At 46.1% G+C, this 19,265-nt stretch overlaps 2 protein-coding genes across 6 annotated transcripts; one reads left to right on the forward strand and one right to left on the reverse strand.

Annotated features, from left to right (window-relative positions):
- Positions 1 to 339: 339 nt before the first annotated feature.
- Positions 340 to 4,377, reverse strand: DFFB (DNA fragmentation factor subunit beta). Its single transcript, XM_053962656.1, has 7 exons — positions 4,154 to 4,377; positions 3,779 to 3,905; positions 3,511 to 3,699; positions 2,764 to 2,843; positions 2,432 to 2,605; positions 1,924 to 2,024; positions 340 to 1,445 (listed from the first exon to the last, which is right to left on the reverse strand). The coding sequence occupies exons 1-7, from the start codon at positions 4,265 to 4,267 to the stop codon at positions 1,229 to 1,231; spliced, it is 1,002 nt and encodes a 333-aa protein (XP_053818631.1). The 5' UTR covers positions 4,268 to 4,377; the 3' UTR covers positions 340 to 1,228.
- Positions 4,025 to 18,914, forward strand: CEP104 (centrosomal protein 104). 5 transcript variants are annotated; one of them, XR_008434550.1, is made up of 23 exons: positions 4,415 to 4,486; positions 5,113 to 5,276; positions 5,800 to 5,973; positions 6,295 to 6,433; positions 7,026 to 7,091; positions 7,457 to 7,533; positions 7,677 to 7,845; positions 8,102 to 8,260; positions 8,867 to 9,082; positions 9,293 to 9,496; positions 10,018 to 10,185; positions 10,742 to 10,915; positions 11,256 to 11,432; positions 11,843 to 12,049; positions 12,627 to 12,764; positions 13,201 to 13,237; positions 13,316 to 13,388; positions 14,004 to 14,112; positions 14,378 to 14,516; positions 15,200 to 15,267; positions 15,495 to 15,585; positions 16,755 to 17,469; positions 17,563 to 18,914. XR_008434550.1 is itself a non-coding variant. In XM_053962653.1 (22 exons), exons 2-22 carry the CDS (start codon positions 5,164 to 5,166, stop codon positions 16,886 to 16,888), a joined length of 2,832 nt encoding a protein of 943 aa, XP_053818628.1. In that variant the 5' UTR covers positions 4,025 to 4,047; positions 5,113 to 5,163; the 3' UTR covers positions 16,889 to 18,914. The 5 variants fall into 5 exon arrangements, 3 of the variants coding, with proteins under 3 accessions (XP_053818628.1, XP_053818627.1, XP_053818629.1); XM_053962653.1 differs by lacking the exon at positions 4,415 to 4,486 and adding an exon at positions 4,025 to 4,047 and having other exon boundaries at positions 16,755 to 18,914; XM_053962652.1 differs by having other exon boundaries at positions 16,755 to 18,914.
- The last annotated feature ends 351 nt before the right edge of the window (positions 18,915 to 19,265 follow it).

Raw genomic sequence — 19,265 nt, forward strand, 5'->3', positions numbered from 1 at the left:
GAATGCAGTGGAATTAGAAATCCTGTGTTAAAAATGCACCTCCTTGCTTTTCAGATTGCAGTGTTTGGGAGGGGACTGAGTTTGTTGTTTAAAGTAAATCAATGCTCTATGTAGCAAAGCTTCCAAGACCCAGTAATTTGAGGCTCAGGCAGAAATATCATTTCCACACAATTTCATGTGGATCAACTGGTCCAGGACCAACAATATGAGGAAAAATAGAGCTTTTCCTAGTTATTTACAAAGCAGTAAGTAGCTGGTGCTCAGTTCATAAACCCTTCATGCTCTGTCACACCTGATTAATGTCTCATGCAGCTTCATGTAGTCACACACACACAGATGTGGGAGCATTTTTTTATTTAAAATGTTCACATGATTTACATTGCCAATCCCAAAAGTTCATTTGCTATCAACTGGTATTAAAAAAAAAAAAAAAATTCAAGTAAAAAATTGAACTATTCCTGATTTGTTTCCTGAGGTAGGAAATGTTTTGCCAAAGCAATATTCTCCAAGGCAGTGAGTAAACATTACTGTAAACATGATCATTATAGTTGTCCTTTCTGGTAGTGTGTCACACAAGCTCAAGCTGGAGGCAGAAAGTGTTAGAAAGGAGAGGGAAATCAGCAGGGAAGATGGCAAACAAATGTGGGAAAAAAGGAAAAAAAAGCCATGTCCTTGCTCTTCTTTGTAGGAGATGCATGTCTGAAGCAATGGCAAAGGGGCAGGTGGGGATGAGGGCAGGAGTTTGGCACAGGTGAGGTGGCAGCTCTGCTGCTGAACCTTTGATACTCCTGAAGCTACCTGCAAAAGGCACAGACAAAACATGATCCTAAATCTTTTGTTTGGCTTAATCTCCAGAGCAATAGGAGTCTATGAGCCCCTGCAGGTTGATTTGTAGAAAAAATGTTTTGTCCAAGTTTTGTTTCTGTGTACTGTGAGTTTTGGGCCAACGCTGGCCAGAGATGACAGGGCAGAATCACAGTCAGCCTCTGGCTCATTTTGTACCTTTATCACACTTGATTTGAGCTGAGGGAAGCTTGTAAGGAATGGGAAGGCAGGAGAGGATAATTAAATGGGATATTGGAGTGTGCTTTGTGAGGCTCTGGTTGGGTTACCCAGCCAGTCTTGTGCCAGGGATTCTCAAATTGTTCCTATTCAAGAAATTGGAGCTATTTAAAAACAACAGACTGACATGATTGAAAAAAGCAGCAGGTCTCTTCCAGAGACAGCACTAGGAAATCTCATGGGTTTGCTTCCTCTTTCTGTAAATTCTGGTTTTGTCACAGCTGAGGTTATGATTGGTTTTCTTATGGCAAGCAATATGTACGAGTTTTAAATTATCCAGGGTAAACAGCAGCTGATAGAAGTATTCCCAGTTCACTTCTCTCCCGTCTCGTGTTTTGACAGCTTCTGCCAGTTCTGGGACAACAGCACGTTTCTTCTCAATTCTTGGGGACACAAAAGAGAAGACAATATTGCCATCAGGAGTTTTTTTCAGAATAATCAAGCCTCCATCTTCCTTTCAGAGCCAGGCAGAACTGGAATTCTTTCTCCATAACTAGGCATACGATTTTTTTTCCCCCAAGGAAATTAGTTTAGCAAATCTTGTTTGCTTCACACCAGCATTTGAAATGGTTCAGAGGGGGTTTTGCTGGAGAGGAGAATTCACACAGATAGTGCAGTGAGGAGGGGTTTGCTTCCATACACAGAAAATCTGCACAGAAGCAAAGCAGCTAATGAGAGGCAGCGTTTCATCTGTCTTCGGGGTTTTGTTCTCACAGCAGCTGCAGCATCCCAGCACCTTTTCTCACCACATATTCACAGCAGAGCTGATTGCACAGCAGGGGGAAGGGACTAAGCCTGAACCTTTCTGGTGAAGCTGAAGGCCACAAAGCAGGTAGGTCTGGACTAACACTTTGTACATACACGTGATCGAGATTCCAGGTGCTGAAGAGGATCCTGCTTTCCCTGTTGCTGTAGGGGTTGATGGAATGCTTACACGGGCAGTCATCTCTGTCAAAAGGTCCCTGTGAAAGGTGTCACACTTGTCACCCCAGCGTGGTCCTGCCACATGTGAGCGAACCAGAGAGATCCTGCACCCCACACCCCCAGCCTGACACTGCACCCAGGAAGCTGTTTCTTTCCTCTGATGTTGAGGGGGGAATGGGATCAAACTGAAAAAAGGGGAAGTTTAAGTCAGGTATACAGAAGAAATCCTTCCCTGTGAGGGTGGGGAGGCCCTGGCACAGGTTGCCCAGAGTAGCTGTGGCTGCCCCTGGATCCCTGGAAGTGTCCAAGGCCAGCTTGGAAGGGGCTGGGAGCAAACTGGGCTAGTGGAAGGTGTCCCTACCCATGGTGGGGGTGGAATGAGATGATCTTTAAGGTCCCTTCCCACTCAAACCCATCCATGATTCTTCAGGAAGGCTGCAGGTACCTGACAGGAGAACCAGCCCTCTGCAGTGCACAGGCGTGCTGCCTCCTCCTCCTCCCTTCTGTCAAAGTAGCACCCGTTGTACTTCACAGATTTCAGTTTATCTGCCATCAGGTCGATTATCCCTCTGTAGGCATCTCGTGCTGCAGGATGAACGTTTGAAATAAAACCACTAACCTAGAGGGGGGAAACCCAGCAATCACTCCTCGGTTCCTGTGGCAGCCTGAGGCTCTTTTCTACAATCACAACATTACACCGTAGAAGTACTTTATATTCCTGCAGCCACAGAATTACTGTTATAGCTTGACAAAAGTTACTTCAACAGAAACTTTTACCTCTCTCATGTAGCCCCGCATTCTGCTCTCACAGCTATGCCGCAGGTAGCTGGATTTGTTCTTGAACCGAGACTCCAGCCCTGGAGGGAATGAGATTATTTTGTACCTCAGCACAGCTCCTGCCCAGCTGGGAGTTCATGCCGGCTTTCCACTAACTCAGGTTGCACAGGTTTTTTGCTTTCCCATTTTTATTTTACTGGTTCAGAACTACCCTGCTCTCAAGCACTTAAAAGGATGCTGTAGAGCATCTGCTGAGAGAGAAGTAGCTGGCATTGTTATATATTTCTTGTTACTCTGTATTTGTGGAACACCAAGAGATTGTGAAAGGAAAACAGAACTGTTGGGGAAGAGCTGCAGTAATGGCTTAGGAATGGGAAAGGAACTTGCAGAGTGTAAAGAGAATATAAAGCACGGTTAGCTGGCAGAGATGTGCAAGTTATCCATACACTATTAGCAAATCATTAAAATATCATAAATGCAGATTTATATTAATGGGGAAAATGCATTTCAGAGCTATCTGTATTAAAGCAATAGGGAACACCATTTTTAAAAACTGTTATCTGATAGTAAATGTGTATGTACTTTAAAGAAACCTAAAGACACGTGCTCATGGAAGGGATAGCTAAAGTCCTGACCAAGTCCCCAATCCCACCAACCAGAAGAGCTCCCAAACTTTGCTATAAGAGCTTTTCAGAGCAGAGCAAGACCTGGGAGTCCCCTAGCAGCTTCCTACAGCAACAAACGCACCTTCAAACCATTTCCTGTCGTCTTCCTTGTCCTCGGCCAGGATGTTTTCGCTCAGATTGTGGATGAGATCCGCCAGCAGCTTCTGCCTGTGGGGAGCCCGCTCGTCCGTCAGCAGCTTCCGCGCAGCCTCCACCACAGCGCCCTGCTGGCTGCAGAACGCGGCCAGGAGCCGCTCGATGTCGCTGGCACCTGGGGCAGGTGAGGCGGCACCGTCTGAGCCCCCGGGGCCGCCGCTGCCGCCGCGCCCCCCGCCCGGCCCCGCACTCACAGCCCCGCCAGCTCTCCCCGGGGCCCAGCAGCACCAGCTCCGTCTGCGGCGGCAGCGCTCGGAAGTAGCTCTCGGTCAGCTCCGTGCCGTCCTCGTAGAGGCAGAGGCGGCTGCCTGCCAAGGGAAGCTGCCCCACGGGCGGGTGAGCTCCGGGCGGGACCCCGGCTCCGGGCGGCCCCGACCGCAGCGGGCAGCTCCAGCCCCGGCCCGGAGCTGCGGCACCCGGTAGTCCCGGTCCCGTCCAGCACCGCCAGATCCGCCCCGCATCTGTAAGCAGCATCCCAGCCCGGTATCGTATCGTATCGTCCCGTCCCTCCGGCACCCGGCAGCCCCCCCGCCCGTCCCGCACCGTCCGCAGCCCGGTCCGCCCCGCACCTGCAGCAGCCGGCAGCCCTTCCTCAGCAACCCGCGCAGGCTCCCGGCCGCCACCCCGAACTTCTGCGGGCCGCCGCACCCGCGCAGGCGGAAGGGCCGCAGCGGCTCCGCCATGGCCGGGCCGGGCCGGTGCCGCTCCCCGCCGGGGTCGGGGCTGAGGCTGAGGCCGGGGCCGGTGCCGCTCCCCGTCGGGATCAGGATCGGTGTCGGGGCCGGGGCCGGGACCGGGGCCGGGGCCGCCCCGCGCAGGCGCCCCGGGGCCGGCGGGGCGGTCGCGCCTGCGCGGCGGGGCCGCGTTGCCATGAGAGCGGCGATGGCGCCGCGCTGAGCCAGGTGGGGCCCGGCCCGGCGCTTCCCTCCGCTCTCCCTCCGCCCCGGGGATCCCCGCAGGTCCCGCCAGGCCCCCGCGTGCTTTGTCCGCCGCCCGTCATGGCTGTCCTCCCGGAACGGTGCGGCCGTGACCCTTCCGGGCCTGCGCCTCCTGCGGGGATGGGGCCGGCGAGGGGAGGGAGGGACGGGGCCGGTGTTGGTGCCGTAACACGGCCCGGGGTGGGCAGCGGTGCTCCCGGTGCTTGTGTCCCCGGCAGTAGCCGCGGTGGGTTGCGTGGCTTTCCCAAAGATGCTAAACTGGCCTTATGCTTTGCTTTTTGTTCGCCTGACTCCAACGCCCAGAGCATGGAGCAGCTGCTGGTTTGGTACAGGTTGCTCCAGTATGCATTTGGAACTCTTAGTTTCAATGTCCGTCTTCGATTAGCAGGTTTAATTTATTGGTAGATTGCTCTGCAAGTGATCTAAATCCTCGTTCTGCTCAGCACTAATCAAACCCGTGCCTAAAGAACATTTATGGTGCCGATGTTAATTAAAAGGAGTGTATATTTGCACTCATCTACTGACTCGACTGACCTCAGGATGCAATTCTTTGACTGTAGTGCCTCAGTGGGTTTTTGTCACCCTTCCAGGGATGAGTTTAAGCTTGAAGGCGGTGGCTGTGACCAGCTCATCTCCCCAGGATGCCACACAAGATTGGTTTCACGGTGGTCAGTTCGTCGGGACACGAGGATGGGTTCAGTGCCCGGGAGCTGATGGTTCATGCACCGACAGTGAACGGGTGGCGCTCGCCCAGGTACTGTGAGGGGATGGTCTTGGAGCACTGAATTTCTGAAGCACCAAGTTTAAAACGAGTGGCAGATGTGTCCTGTGTGGTCAGAGCAGTTTACAATATCCCAAACCAATCTGATAAAGCAAAAAAAAGTTACTTTAATCCCATGGAATCCTCATCCTGGGGGAAAAAAGCATCTTGGTTAACACTTAAAGGGACTGCATTGTATTTAAATAAAGTCCTGGAAAATGAAAATGGTAACTGTTTTTGTTCTTGGCAGTCTAGGAGTTTGCAAGCTAGTATGAAAAATTTAGTATGTAAAATCCATTTGACTCAGCACATATTCTAAACGTGTGGGGCACCTGACGATAGGCACGCAGTAAAGGGAAGGGAAAAGTGTTTCCACTCTACTCTTGAGATTCTTACAACATTTACAATATTGGCCTACAATTAACAACTTGAAAGCTCCATAATTAAACATCTCTCAGGTTTGAAGTGAAGTCCACTTTAAAATGATGATTGAATTCAGAAACTGTGTCTCTTTCAGGCTCTGTCAGTACCCCCAGGAAATCACCCTGCAGCTGGTGGAGAGGTGTCGGATCCGGAAGCTGCAGCTGCTCGCTCACCAGTACATGATTGCAAGCAAAATTGAGTTCTACATCAGTGAAAGCCTGCCTGAATATTTTGCTCCGTATCAGTCAGAGAGGTTTCAGAGACTTGGGTGAGACAGAAAGTTCTGGATCAGTTTATTGTCTTAATCAGAAAAGCTTCAGGGGAAAATAATACTCACTGTGGTCTGTGTGTGATGTGGTCATGCTGTGTGAGCAGCTGAGAGATCCTGGACTTGTGTAGATCTGTGACAAAGCTGGAGATGCCACTGAGTTGCCTTGCCAAGTGACAGCACACAGTTATTTCAGTTGTGAGGTTATGAGGGAGCTTTCACAGTTGTTTCAGTTATGAGGGAGTTTTAAACCTGTGGGTCAGAAATCCACCTGTGTGTTTGGATGTATCCTCTGCTCATGTGTTACATTTTCCTTCCCAGTTATGTCCTTCTCTCAGACAATGAGAAGACTGATTTCAGAGCTCGGGAGTTGAAATCTGTATACTTGGATGCAGTTGGCCAGTACCTGAAGCTGATTTTCCATAAAAATTATGTCAACAAATACAACTTGTACGGGCAGGTGAGTTGGCAGTCCTTACCTGGTAACGTAGGTGACACTTCCATAGTAAAGAGCAGTACACAGAAATTTGCTCCCTTGATTTGTAGAAGAAAAAAAAATCTTGGTTGAAAGCTCCTGTGTTTTAGTTTGTTTTAAAGCAAAAAACACAAATAACAGATTAGAAGTGAGTTGGGATCAGGTGGATGCACCTCATCCAGAACAAACAAGTCAGGGGCTCATTCTGTCACTCTTGTTTGTGCTGAGGTTTAGCCCCCACAGCAGGGTCTGTGTTGAGGACAAGGAACTCCCTCTGAGAACAGCTTTGGGGTCACAAAGCGGCTCTGAGTGTTTTGGACCTGTTGTGGCATTAAGTGAAGATGTTGCACAGCCACCTTGGTGCAGGCACACAAACACCTGCCTCAGTTCTGCTGGGACTCGTTTCAGACAACGGGGTTGTGGATTTGGTGATACATTTTCAATGGAGCAGGAGGCACATTTAGCACTCAGTGCTTCTCTCTGCTTCCATATCACCCTCCTGACCACAGGCCCGGGTTTTTGTTCCAAGAAAAGAGGAATGAGCTTATAAATTTCCATTTTCTGTGAATTTCTGCAGGTTGCCCTGGTAGCTGTGAACATCATTGGGGATCCAGCAGACTATGGCATTGACAGCATGAGCAGTGTAAGTTCAAAGCATCCCTGTCCTTTTACTGATGCTCCATTTCTTCAAGTACAGGTTTTTGGAGTAATGGGATGAACCTTTCTTGTGCCAGTTCTTCAGCAGGGCTGTGTTGCATTAGTTTATTTATAATGTTCTCTTGAAGCAAGAAAGTTGAGCCTAATACGGGAATACAAAAATTAAAATATAATTAGTTGGGACATTTTCACTTTCAGCATCTTGAGGTTCTCTTGCTTCAATATGCCCCAAACATAAGTGCTCTGTGTTGCAGAGCTGATGTTGGTTGTAGCAAGTCAGAATTCTCTCTTGAACACACACCTGTTGTTGGTGAACGTGCATTAAGATTTATTTTTTCCACCCTTCCAAAGCCCTCCAGAGAGAAGCTGATAGATCACTACTTGGGAATTAAATTGGATGACCCTGCCTTAGATGGAACTTACCTTGGGTGAGTTTGTTCTTTGTGTATACCCTGGCAAAACCTCTGCTTGGTGTAAAGCAGTTGTTGATCTCTGTGCTTTGTTAATTCCTTGGTAATGAAAAGAGAAGCCTGCCTTATTGTGGTTTACTTTATTCATTTTGTGCCTTCAGGAAACGTGACTCCATTTCACCTCTGGATGATTTGGCCTTTGACATGTACCAGGACCCAGAAGTGGCTCAGATCATCCGGAGGCTGGATGAGAAGAAGAGGGAAGCTGTGCGTCTCGAGTGCTACGACCAGGCCAAGAAGCTCAAACAGGCCATTGCAGACCTGCAGAAGGTGTTGTTGGAAGATCTTTGACACCTAAGTGGAGCACAGCTCCAGTGGCCCATCAGGGCCTTGTTGTTTGTGTGGAATAGTAATGATTTTTGATATATTTCCCAAAAGAATAATTTTAAAATCAGATAGCTTGATTGAATAATTTGGCTGGAAGCAATGAAACAAATAGAGTAGGGTGATTTCAAGAAGTGTTCAGTAAAGTGATTCCAAGAAGTGCTCAGTGAGATGATTCCAAGGTGATTTGTACCAATCCTAGGTGGGCGAGCGACTCGGTCGGTACGAGGTGGAGAAGCGTTACGCGGTAGAGAAGGAGGATTATGACCTTGCCAAGAAAAAGAAGGAGCAGATGGATGAGTACAGGCTGAAGGTGTACCAGCAGCTGGAGCTGCACGATCTCCTGGATGCACAGCTGCTGGTGGGTGCTGTTAGTCCAAACTCAGGAGGGTGTTCTAAGTAGAAATGGCAGAGCAACCAAACTTCATTCACAGGTTAATAGAAATTCTGAGATTTACTAAAGCTTTTCAGTTTTCTCTTTGGATTGGGGATTTCTCCAACCTAAGACTCTCAGTGTGGTGCTTTATGAACATGCTTAGTTCTCCATAAATCCCATCAAACTGTTGAGGTCCCAAGAAAATGGCATTAGAATCCTGAATGTTTTGCATAATTTCAAGACTAGCTGATGCAGATGAATAAGGTACTTTCTCATATTTTGGAGGGGTGGAGGAGGCTTAGGGTGGTATCAAGGCTAACCATACAGAATCTGTGTGATTTTTTTTATATCCATACAGTTATGTAATGTGCTCAGAAGAGGAAGTTTTATAATCTCTCCATACATGCACCCACACAGAATTATTTTCTGACTGTTTCATAAAGCTGCATCCAGTGGGAATGATGACACACCTGTGAGCCAGGTTCAGTGTTTACTTGAAATCACCAGAAGCCTGTTGACAGAGTTGTACCTGTACTGACTGATTTTAGCACATTTTTAGCCTTGCTGTAAAAATCTTCTTCCCTTTCTCAGATCCGAAAGCCACCTGAGTTGGCTTTGGGATCTGTGAGTGGCACTGAGAGCCCCCAGAGCTCCCCTCCTGAGCCTGCAGACCCACCCCAAGGAGAGCCCCTGAGGGCAGAGCCTGTGCTGGAAGAGCAGTTGATGGATCCCACTTCTTCTGAGCCTGTTGTTCCCTACCAGTCCCCTCTTTCTCCTCGGACTCAGCCCACAAGCTCCAAGGAAAATGTGAGTAGTGTTCCCTCTGTTACTACACAAACCTGTCAAAGCAAACAATCTGATGTCCAACCTTCCAAATAATGTGGTTATTGTCATGGTTAACTGGGGTGTGATGCTGCTTTGATGTGAGAAAATTGCACTGAGGTGAATCCAATTAGTGATAAAGCCACTTCACATCTGAGTCATTTCCAGAACAGCAAATATTATCTTTTCTGCTAGGTTGAAATTTTACCTTATGATGAGAGACCTCTCCCAGCCATCTGCAAGCAGGTGGATGAAGCTGTTGCCTATGTTGAGCCAGAGGTGACTGAAGAGGATGTGGGTGATACTCCAAGGACTGGCAATACTGGGGAGCCTGAACAACTCACGGAGAAGGCACTGAAGGAAGCCAGCCCTGTTGTGGAAGTTTTTGGAGAGACATTGGTAAAAACCAGTAAAATAAACCCAAAACCCAGTAAAACAAACCCGTGGGTTATTGTGCTCTGTGTTGAGAGGATTTTTATGTGTTCAGAGCTGCTATTTTGAAATCTGAGCTTAAAATTTGACCTTGGCTCTATGGATGCCTGTTTACAGCATTTCTGCCAATCTGTAGCTTTGATGGTCGATCATTTGTCAACACATGATGTGCTGATAAACAGACAGGATCCAGCAGACTGCTTTAGGGTATGGACCCAGATCACCCATAACTTGCCACTGTCTGTTTTGCAGGGAGAGAAACCCTCACTCTGCCTGGAAGGGCTGCATGAGCCAGACCTCTTAATCCCATTTCACTCATTTAATTTCAAAATGTGTGCTTTTAATAAAGCCAGGTTCCTATGGGGAACACCTGGGGACTTCACGCTTCAGTTCATACATTCTTTTGAGGCTGGTTCTCTATAAAAATGTTAAATATGTATTGAAATATCTGTAGGGACCTTTTAAGAGATAGATTGTTCTGTTCTCAGGTTTCAGGAGCGTATTCCAGAACGTGGTCGTGTCGAGAAGACGCTTTACTGACTGTGTACAAGAAGCTGATGGAAGTGTCAGTGGACACTCCAAAGGAGGATTTAAGGAACATGCTGAGGGCTGCTGTTTTCCTTGTGAGGAGGGCTATAAAAGACACTGTATCTTCAGTAAGTTGGGATAAGTTTGATGCTCCAGTGGAGAACTGGCAGCCAAAATTGCAGAACCATGGGGTTAGGATACTTTGAACAAATAGTTTATAAAGCTACTGTTGAATAAATCCAAAACCAAAACACCCAAAACAACTGGGCAATGTCTGGCATTGAACAGATGGAGAAAACTGCCCTGGGCTGAGCCATGAGCTGATGCAGTAAATGTGCAGTGAGGTTGATCCTTTTTCTTTGTTAAATCTGAAATACAGCAACGAAGTAACTTCTAATTTCCAGCTCAAAGTACTACACTTAGCTGAAGGACACTTGGGTATCAAATAAACCTTAAACAAGAAGAAGAAAAGAAGAAAATTAATTTGGTACTCTTTATGAAACAATTTCTAAACCTTTCACCTATGTCCTAGCAACAGGTTTTCTGCAAAACAGTTGTCTGAAGTAGCTTCTATTAAGGGTGTTCCTGTAATTCCAGATTAAGAGCAGATCTTACTGTACTGTCTGAAAACAGGGGGCTCTGTGGTAATTTTGCTCAGTGTTTCCTTTTTCCTTTTTAACTTAGGTTTTTCAGGCTTCCCTGAAACTTCTAAAAATGATCATTATCCAATATATACCTAAACACAAACTAGGAAAGCTAGAAACTTCTCATTGTGTGGAAACAACCCTGCCACATTTGCTTTCTAGAACAGGAGACTCTTCATCCCGTCTTCGCCTTCTGGCTTCAACCTTCATCCAGGTGGGTGTTTCCCTTCAAATTAGGGAGCTCATAGGTGAGAAACACCTGATGAGAATGGACTGTGAGACCAGGGTTGGCTGCTGTGAAGTGTTACAGCTTATCACAGAATCTTATCACAACTTATCACAGAATATATGGGGTTGGAAGGGCTCTTAAGATCATCCAGTCCAACCCCCTCCCAAATCAGGGTCACCTGGAGCAGTCTGGGGGTACCTGCTGCTGCTGCAGGTGTGACTCTTGTGTTCTTTGCTGCAAGTGACCTACAGAGATGAGAAAACTCTGCTTTGCAGACACAGGTAATTGTCCTTTTTTTGTGCTCAGTGACTCTGTGTGTTTCTAGGAAATGGCACTGTGCCCTGAAGTAAAACCTCTCCAGATTATTCCAGTGCACCTGGTTAAAACATTAAAACCAAACTCCCCAACGCACCTGGCAATGAGTCACGTGGAACTGGTGGAATCTCTCTTGGGGGCCATGGGGACTGAAAACTCTGGGTTTACCATCAACAATGTCATGAAGGTAAGAGGTCAAGGTTAAAGCACGTGGAGGATTTTCTGATGGTTTTCTTGGGCCTTGCCTGGCTTTTTTGAGTGCTTGAGAATTCCTGGAGAGGTATATTCCCCTGATCAATAGTGCTGGTAATTTTAGTCCAGGTTGGACAGGGTTTGGAGCAACCTGGTCCAGGTAGGAAGTGTCCCTGCCCATGGTATGGGGTGGAATGAGATGAGCTTTAAGATCCCTTTCAACCCAAACCGTTCTGGGATTCTATGAAGCAAGATCTTAATATCTGGAAAAAAGAACCAATGAGTTAAAAAGAGCTTGCAAAAATCTGTCTTGTAGGAAGATTTCTCCTGCTGCGGGGGAGTCTTGGACTAATAAATCAATAATGTGAGAAAAGAGAGAAATATTTCTTTAATCATTATTTCCAGTTTGCCACGGGAGCTCTGGAGCACAGGGCTCACGAGGTGCGTGAGGTGGTGCTGCGGATCATCTTTGCCATGTACAGGGAGCACAGGGCAGCCGTGCTGGAATATCTCCCGCTGGACGACGCCGGCGCCCGCAGGACCGTGCGCTACAAAACTCTCTTTGAGGGGTTTGCCAAAATCGATGGGAAATCTTCTGAAGCTGAAGTGAGGGTATGTCATGAGGCAGAACGTACAGGGCCACTTCAGACAGGGCGTTTGGCTGAGTGCTGTCCTGATTTCATGGCTGGATTGGACAGTGCATGGGTAGCAGAGTGTAGTATCCCATGGACTCCCTCCCCCCAGCCCAATTCCCAAGGGCATTGCACCATAGAGTTTATTCCTCCTGTGGGGAAAGACAAGACTCCCCCATGGGCCTCTGTCTCACTTCAGGTGTGTGGTTAATGTTCCCTAGCGTGGATAGCTGAGTGTATTCCCTGTACTCACTCCTGGGAGTAAAGCCAGCAAGGAATACTGAGATGGACAAGCAGTTTGGAAAATGCACAAAAGCTATTTTCTGCTGTCAATCCTTGGGAACAGTAAGCTCAAAGGCTGTGTCAAGTGTTCCTTTCAGGTAGTGCAGAGGAATTTGGGAAGAGAGAGGTGTCACTGTATCACACCCATCACTTAACCAAGCAGGACATTTCCTGTCCTGCATCGACCATGAGTTCTGTGCTGATGTGTTTTGCAGTCTTTTGTGTATGAGGGATGGTTCCAAAGCTTTTGGAACTGACAGAATATTTCCTGCCAGGCACAGAGAAAATCAGCAACAGAAGCAGAGAAACAGACAAAGGAAGAAATGAAAGTTCTAAAAGGCCACCCAGCAGCTCTGAAGTTAGAGTTACAAGCAGAGGTGGAAGCTGAAGAGGTGACCATGTTTCAGTTTAAGGTTGTTTTAATCCTTTGCTCCTTGGATATTGTGGACTTAGATAATGAGCATTGGTGTTGTCTTATTAAAGAGTGAGAAACTCTAGACATACCCTGAGTGACTTTTCTCCTCAGCAGTCCAGCTTAAAATCTGGGGTGTTGTTTCTCCTAACATTGTGAAAAATGTGGATTCTTTATTATAATATAACAAGAATACCTTTATAATACAAAAATATAGAATATCTTTTTAATATATATTAGATAATATCTTTATAATATAACAATAATACCTTTATAATATAATACCTTAATACAAGAGATTTGCCCTAGAACCAGAAGCACAAATGTTGTAGTGCATTGGCTCTGCTTCTAAATTTTAAATTCCAAACAGAAATCAGAATATAGTGTGTTCCCTTTCTCTCTGGAAGGCAAATTTCTGAGTTAAATTTCTTTGATAGGAGAAAGAATCTGATTTTCAGAAGACAGAGAATCAAGGTAGGTAGTTTCAAATAAGAGTTAAGAAATATACATTAATTAAAAGGTGATCTTGGTTTAATAGTTCTCTCCTTACAGGTTACCAGGTATATGAAGCTGCAGCAGCAAAGATTCAGGAGGAACTTTCCTCTGTTGCAAATTACCTGGATAAGTAAGTGAGATGAGTCTCTAATGACCTTAAGCCCTTGGTGTCACCTGTGAGTTCCTAACAGTAATAACATTTTTCCAGTAGATCAAAGCTAATACCTTCAGCAGTGAAACAATAAAGGCTAAAATCTCTTCTAACAGATTTGGAATTATCACCAGACAATCATAGGTGCTTTTTTTTTTTATTTTTTTGAAGTTCTTGGATAGTGTGACTCTATACTTTTTTTTTTTCTGAGTATTTGCTTGTGAGATAAGAAATAGCCACAGTTTAATGTTCAGATTGCAGTGTGAAATAGGGGAAAAATATGGTGGGGCTTTGCTGGGTGTTGTAGGGGGAGGGCATAGAAGAAGCCCTTGGAAATTCTGGAGCCAGGAAAGCCAGTTTTGATGAGGTGCTCTCAGAACTTCTGTAGAATTAATCATTCTCTAAGAAAACAATGCTCTATAGTAGTATTTACCCTAAATTACAAGCCAGTACATGCCCTATCCTAATCTCAGCTTTACAGAGGGAAAAGAAACTGTCCAAGATACTGAGTGTGTTTGAGAACAGCTTGGAACAGAAGGAACAGGGCTCATCTGTTTCTCTCTGATGTCACTGATGTTTGTATTTTTTTCCCAGCTTGTGTATTTTTTGTGGTGAAAGGAACGAGTCCTTCACTGAGGAAGGGTTGGATCTGCATTACTGGAAGCACTGCCCCATGTTAACCCGATGTGAGCACTGCAGACAGGTCAGACTGAACTTCCCAGAGCTGCTAAGACATGGACTGTTGTTAGTCTGGTTTAGAGGCACTGCGAGATATTTAACACTTGGGCAGGTGAATTCTGAACACACCCGTGTGATTTGGGTAGTGCTTTCGGAAAAGAGCAGCAAGAGAAAATGAGTTAATAAGTGGTCTGAAACTGAATTTTCCTTTTCTCATTTTGGTAGCTGAGGCTGAACTGCTGAATGCCATCTGTGTTTGCTCAGCACAAAGCTTGCTGGCTGTGTTGCAGATGCTGGAGATTGCCAGCCTGACGGAGCACCTGCTGACCGACTGTGACAAAAGGGACAGCTTTGGGAGGTGCCCGCGCTGCAGAGAGGCCGTGCCCAGGGACGAGCTGCCCAGACACACAAAGAGCAGGATTTGCAATCGTGAGTAGCTCCAGACAGGAAGGTGGAACATCAGATGCTCACACTTTCAAACACCAGGGATCTTTGGCAAGTCAGGCTGCTTGTGTTTCGGATTTAGGGATGTAAGTAAATCCTCAGGAGGGAAAAGATTTGAGATAAATGCCTGACTTTTCTGGTGCTTGGCCTCTGTGAATGTGTGTTGGGAGGGTGAGTGAGAAGACTGGAAAGTCTCTTCCATATCCCTGTAGATTAAACATTATCCCAGCCCAGAAGGGACATGGCCCTGTTGGAGTGAGTTCAGAGGAGGCACCAAGTTGATCAGAGGGATGGGTCACCTCTGCTGTGGGGAAAGGCCAAGAGAGTTGGGATTGCCTGGAGAAGAAGAGGCTTTGGAGTAACCTCATTGTGGCCTTCCAGGAGGAGCTGAAGGGCTTTAGAAGGGCCTGGAGTGACAGGACAAGGGGGAATGGATGTTCTTTAAGGTTCCTTCCAATCCATGTGATTCTGGGCTCTGAGATTCCTTTTGATCATGTTTTGATGAAGATGATTAAACACAGGACTTCTTTGGCAGCAGTTAATGGTAACGGGGCAGAAACTGGGTTAGACATGGGGTAGTTTTATGCTGCTTGCTATGTAAATTCTCTTCTTGTGTCTGAAATTAGCCTCTCTTTGCAATTCTTACATTCTTTTTCAAACAATTTCAGCTGCCAAACCAGAAAATGTGGCAAACCACTGTCCTTTGTGCCATGAGAACTTTCCTCCTGGAGAAGAGGTGAGGCCACCCTTCACATTGGGCAGATGTTGTTATGGGTTGTTTTAATGTGATGGACCTTTCAAGATATATTAAAATAATGGAGATATTAATTTCTATTTCATAGCAAGGTGCTCATACTTTGAAAAAGCAGATAAAAGTGCTGTTTATATAAAGTCTGTACACAATTATAGTTTTGCCCATGTGACATTGGCTAATTTTTGTCATTGCTTTGTAATTGACTTCAGGCCTGGAGATCTCACCTGATGAACAGAGATGGCTGCAAAATGAACCAGCAGAGGATATCCCCCCTGAACAAAACCATTCTGGTGCAGCCTGGTAAGACATCAGTTAATGATAGTAATGTTTGTACTTTTTACTGTGTTGCCTTTGCTTAAGGAAAGTGTTACATCCCCAAGAGCTGGGTCTCTGCAACTCGTGGTTTGCATTTGGTTGAGCTAAGTGACAGTTCTTGTGCTGGAGCAGTGTGCTTGGGGAGCAAATTCCCAAAATCATGCAATAACAGTCGTGTTCAAAGGAGGACATGAGCTCAGCTGGTGGGGAAAACTGGCGGATTTGATAAGTTGATCAGTTCAGGGATTTTTTCTGCAGAGCAGGATGACCATTAATAGAACAATCAGCTGAACAGTGTTCTGGAAAGCTCCTGAATGCTGACACAGGGAACCAGAACCTGATTTAGCTTTTAGTGTCCGGTCAAAGGTTGCTAATCTGATCCTAATTACAGGGTGAACTGAACAGTGAGTGCTGTGCACTGCTTTTCCTTTCCAGTCCAGACTCAGGAACCTGACAGATTTATCATTGTTCAGCTTTTTCACCATCAAAGAGACATTGATGATGTCAGGTGGTGTTTTTTTCAACAGTTGCCTTTATGAAGAACATGGAAAATCCTTTTATTTCCAGAACACAGAAGTTAAACAAACTGCCTGCAGCACCAGAACTTTTGGCCAGTAACATTTAAGCCTTTCCTCCTTCAGGCTCTTAGGAGATTTTTAGTCAGCTGCATGTTCAGAGTTCACCTGCTCTCAGCTGTGCTCTGCTCATATCTGCATGTCACTATTCCAGGTTCCTGGAAGGAGCTGTGGAATTGCCCATTCCAGCTGACCTAAGTGAACCATAGGGGTTAAACTCAGCACTTTCTGTTGTTAAACTGGATCCACAGTCCTGTCTGTCCATCCTCAGCTTTGCTGTTTGTACTGGCTAATGACATACCATAGTTAGTTAGTTTGTTGCTGCTTAGAATTTGGAAACAGAAGCAAATCCTGCCTGGATAAGCTCTGATTCCAGAGCTATTTCCTAGAGGTAGGAAAGGAGCCCTGACCATTCAGTCTGAGCACTGCTGGTGTGGGGCATGCTGAGGCTCAGTGCCTGCCAGCTGCTGGTTGCTTGTCATTCAGACTTAACAGATCTTGGGAATCAAAACTGTGGATTAAATTCACTCCTGGGACTAGATGTGCTTGCAATAATGATCTCTATTTTTCTCTTTGCAGCCAAAGTAGTTGGCCACTATTTAAGGAGACCAGGTCCTTCAGGAGCAAGGTTTCAACCTCCTTCAATAGAAAGCAAGATCAGAACTCGAGGGGGCCCAAATAAAAGTACTGGCAAAACATACTCAAAGCGATGAGAGGACAAGAATTTCTTCCTTTGTCTGAATAACTGGGCACATGGCTGTTCAGAGCTATTTTAAAATTGTGGGCAATGTTGTATCATCTTTCATGTGGGTTGTTTTTAGCCTTGAGCAGTGCCTGGTGTGGTCCCCATGGCATTGCTGTCACTGCAGCACTGGGCTTTGCTTTGCTAGGAATGCTCATGTTGGAAATACCAAATGTTCTGGGACAAAACCATTATTTTGACAGATAACTGTGCTCTCCTTTCCAATCCCATGTCTGTAATTTAATGGGTTCAAAGACATCAATTATGTCAGGGGAGAAAAGTCTCTTCCCTGGGTCCCCTGAGGTGCTCGAGGAGCAGGAGCCAGATATGGGGGAAGCCTGGCCTTGTGTGTGTGTCAGATTTAGGGTTCTAAAAGCAGCAGAGCTGTACTCAAAGCACTGCTCAACCCCAGGAATTTGCACCAATGGAAAAGCCAGAGGGCTGGCTGGATGCTTTCCTGTGTTGTGCCACTGTGCAGGAGGTGACAGGACATTGTGGCCTCTCTCACTGTGCACCAAGTGCCTTAGGAGCCCGCTTGGCAGGAGGGTTAAAGTAAACCCTCCAAGTCTGTATCCCCAAGAAATGGCCCAGAAATGGCCCCACTTTCTGGGCCATTTCTTGGGGATACAGACTTGGAGGGTTTAGTTTGAAATGAAAAAATAATCTTGCTTGGGCCCTGAAGAGCTTGAATTAGTAAATTTAGACCTTTTTGCCTGCTTTAGTGCACTTTCAGCTCAAATACTGAGCTCCTGTAGTTAGATGTTGATTAAAATAACCAGCCACAGACTGGAGCATGAGTCTTGAACAGCTTCAGGGAGACAAAGTCTATTAAGACCCAAGGCATGAAGCTTTGTACCAAAGCAGCCATTCTTACATCTCTACCTGTAACATTGGAAAGCTGTTGCTTTCCAATGTGGAATTGGTACCATGGGCAGGGAAACGAGTGGTCATGATAATATGAGGGGAAATTTGGGGGTTTTTGCTCCCATGGAGTGACTTTGTGGTGTTGTTTTGTATATAGAGCTGATTTTGTAATATAGTTTTTCTAGTTTGCCTGCAGCCTGCCTACCAGCTTATGGATTTTCCAGGTAGATCAGTGTGCTTGGATTTCAAAATTTTTTGTATAAATTGTTTCTCTAACTCTTCCAAATACATATTTCAGTATTTACACACGTATTAAGAACATAAATATATATAGGTATTTTTATTTTGTCTTTAGTGACATGGGTTCCTATTTGAGAGCCTGATTCTGTATACTGAATAAATAATAAATATCTCAAAATAACCATTGACCTTGCTCAGAGGTGTAAGGGTGAAAACTACTCTGTGGTACAATAAGGAAATAACTTAGTGGTGATAAAAGAGAAATTTTTTAGAATGTGAAAGGACCCTTTTGGAGTACAGTAGTGCTACCAGTGTCATGTTTAAAGGTGGATTTACCACGGTTGCTCCTTAATTAACAACCTGGGTTTGCTGCAGTGGCAAAATAAACACTGGACTGAAAAACACCATGAGGTCTGGTGCTGTGCCACCAAGTCTTGAGCAAAATATTCCCGAGGAAATCCATTGCACAGGTGCAGGTCTGGGCAGTGAAAGAAGTCTGCAAAGTGCTGGACTGGAACCTGGATTTGGCAACAATGGGGCCTCAGTAGGAAAGCAAGGAAAGAGTGTGGTCCTGAGCTCAGGGCTGGTTTCTGTGTGATCTCTGTGCATTTGAGCTGTGCCTTGAGTGTCAGCTGAGGTGTTTTCATGTGTCACTGCAGAGATTATTCCAGAGCAGCCCCTCTCCATGCGTGCAGGAGTTGATCTCATCCCAAAAGACCTTTTGGTGTTCCACTACCCCAAGAGAGCAATTTATAGTGATTGCATGTTCTGAAGTGCTGGATGAGCAAATCACATATTGAAATACGGGAGATTTTATCAAGAAAACGAGTCGCTTGTGTTGAATGTAAATTATTTTTCTTGCACATATTTAATAAATTACTTTAGCCAGTCTGGAGGGGACGTCTGCATTTCCACCTGCTACAATGGAAATGGGTACAGAGTGGGATGAGGCTGTGGTTCCTGCAGCACCTGTGGGTACCGTGGCCGGCTGCCTCCAAAAATCCAAACGATCGAGGATGTGTCGCAGACCCAAGCTGCCCCCACCTCAAACCTGTGCTGCCCTGACAGTCCCAAGGGAACCCTACAAACTGACATCAGGAACCTGGGCTGGCCACTTTTCTTTCCCAAGGAAAAAGGCTGATCTTTGCCTCCAGGGACCTGTGGCCCTCATGTGAGTGCTGTACCTGTGTGAGCCCTGCCTGTGTGACCTGTACAAGTGTGTGCCGTATGTGTGTGAGCTGTAC

Source organism: Vidua chalybeata, chromosome 22, assembly GCF_026979565.1.
Source record: "Vidua chalybeata isolate OUT-0048 chromosome 22, bVidCha1 merged haplotype, whole genome shotgun sequence".
Taxonomy (NCBI): domain Eukaryota; kingdom Metazoa; phylum Chordata; class Aves; order Passeriformes; family Viduidae; genus Vidua; species Vidua chalybeata.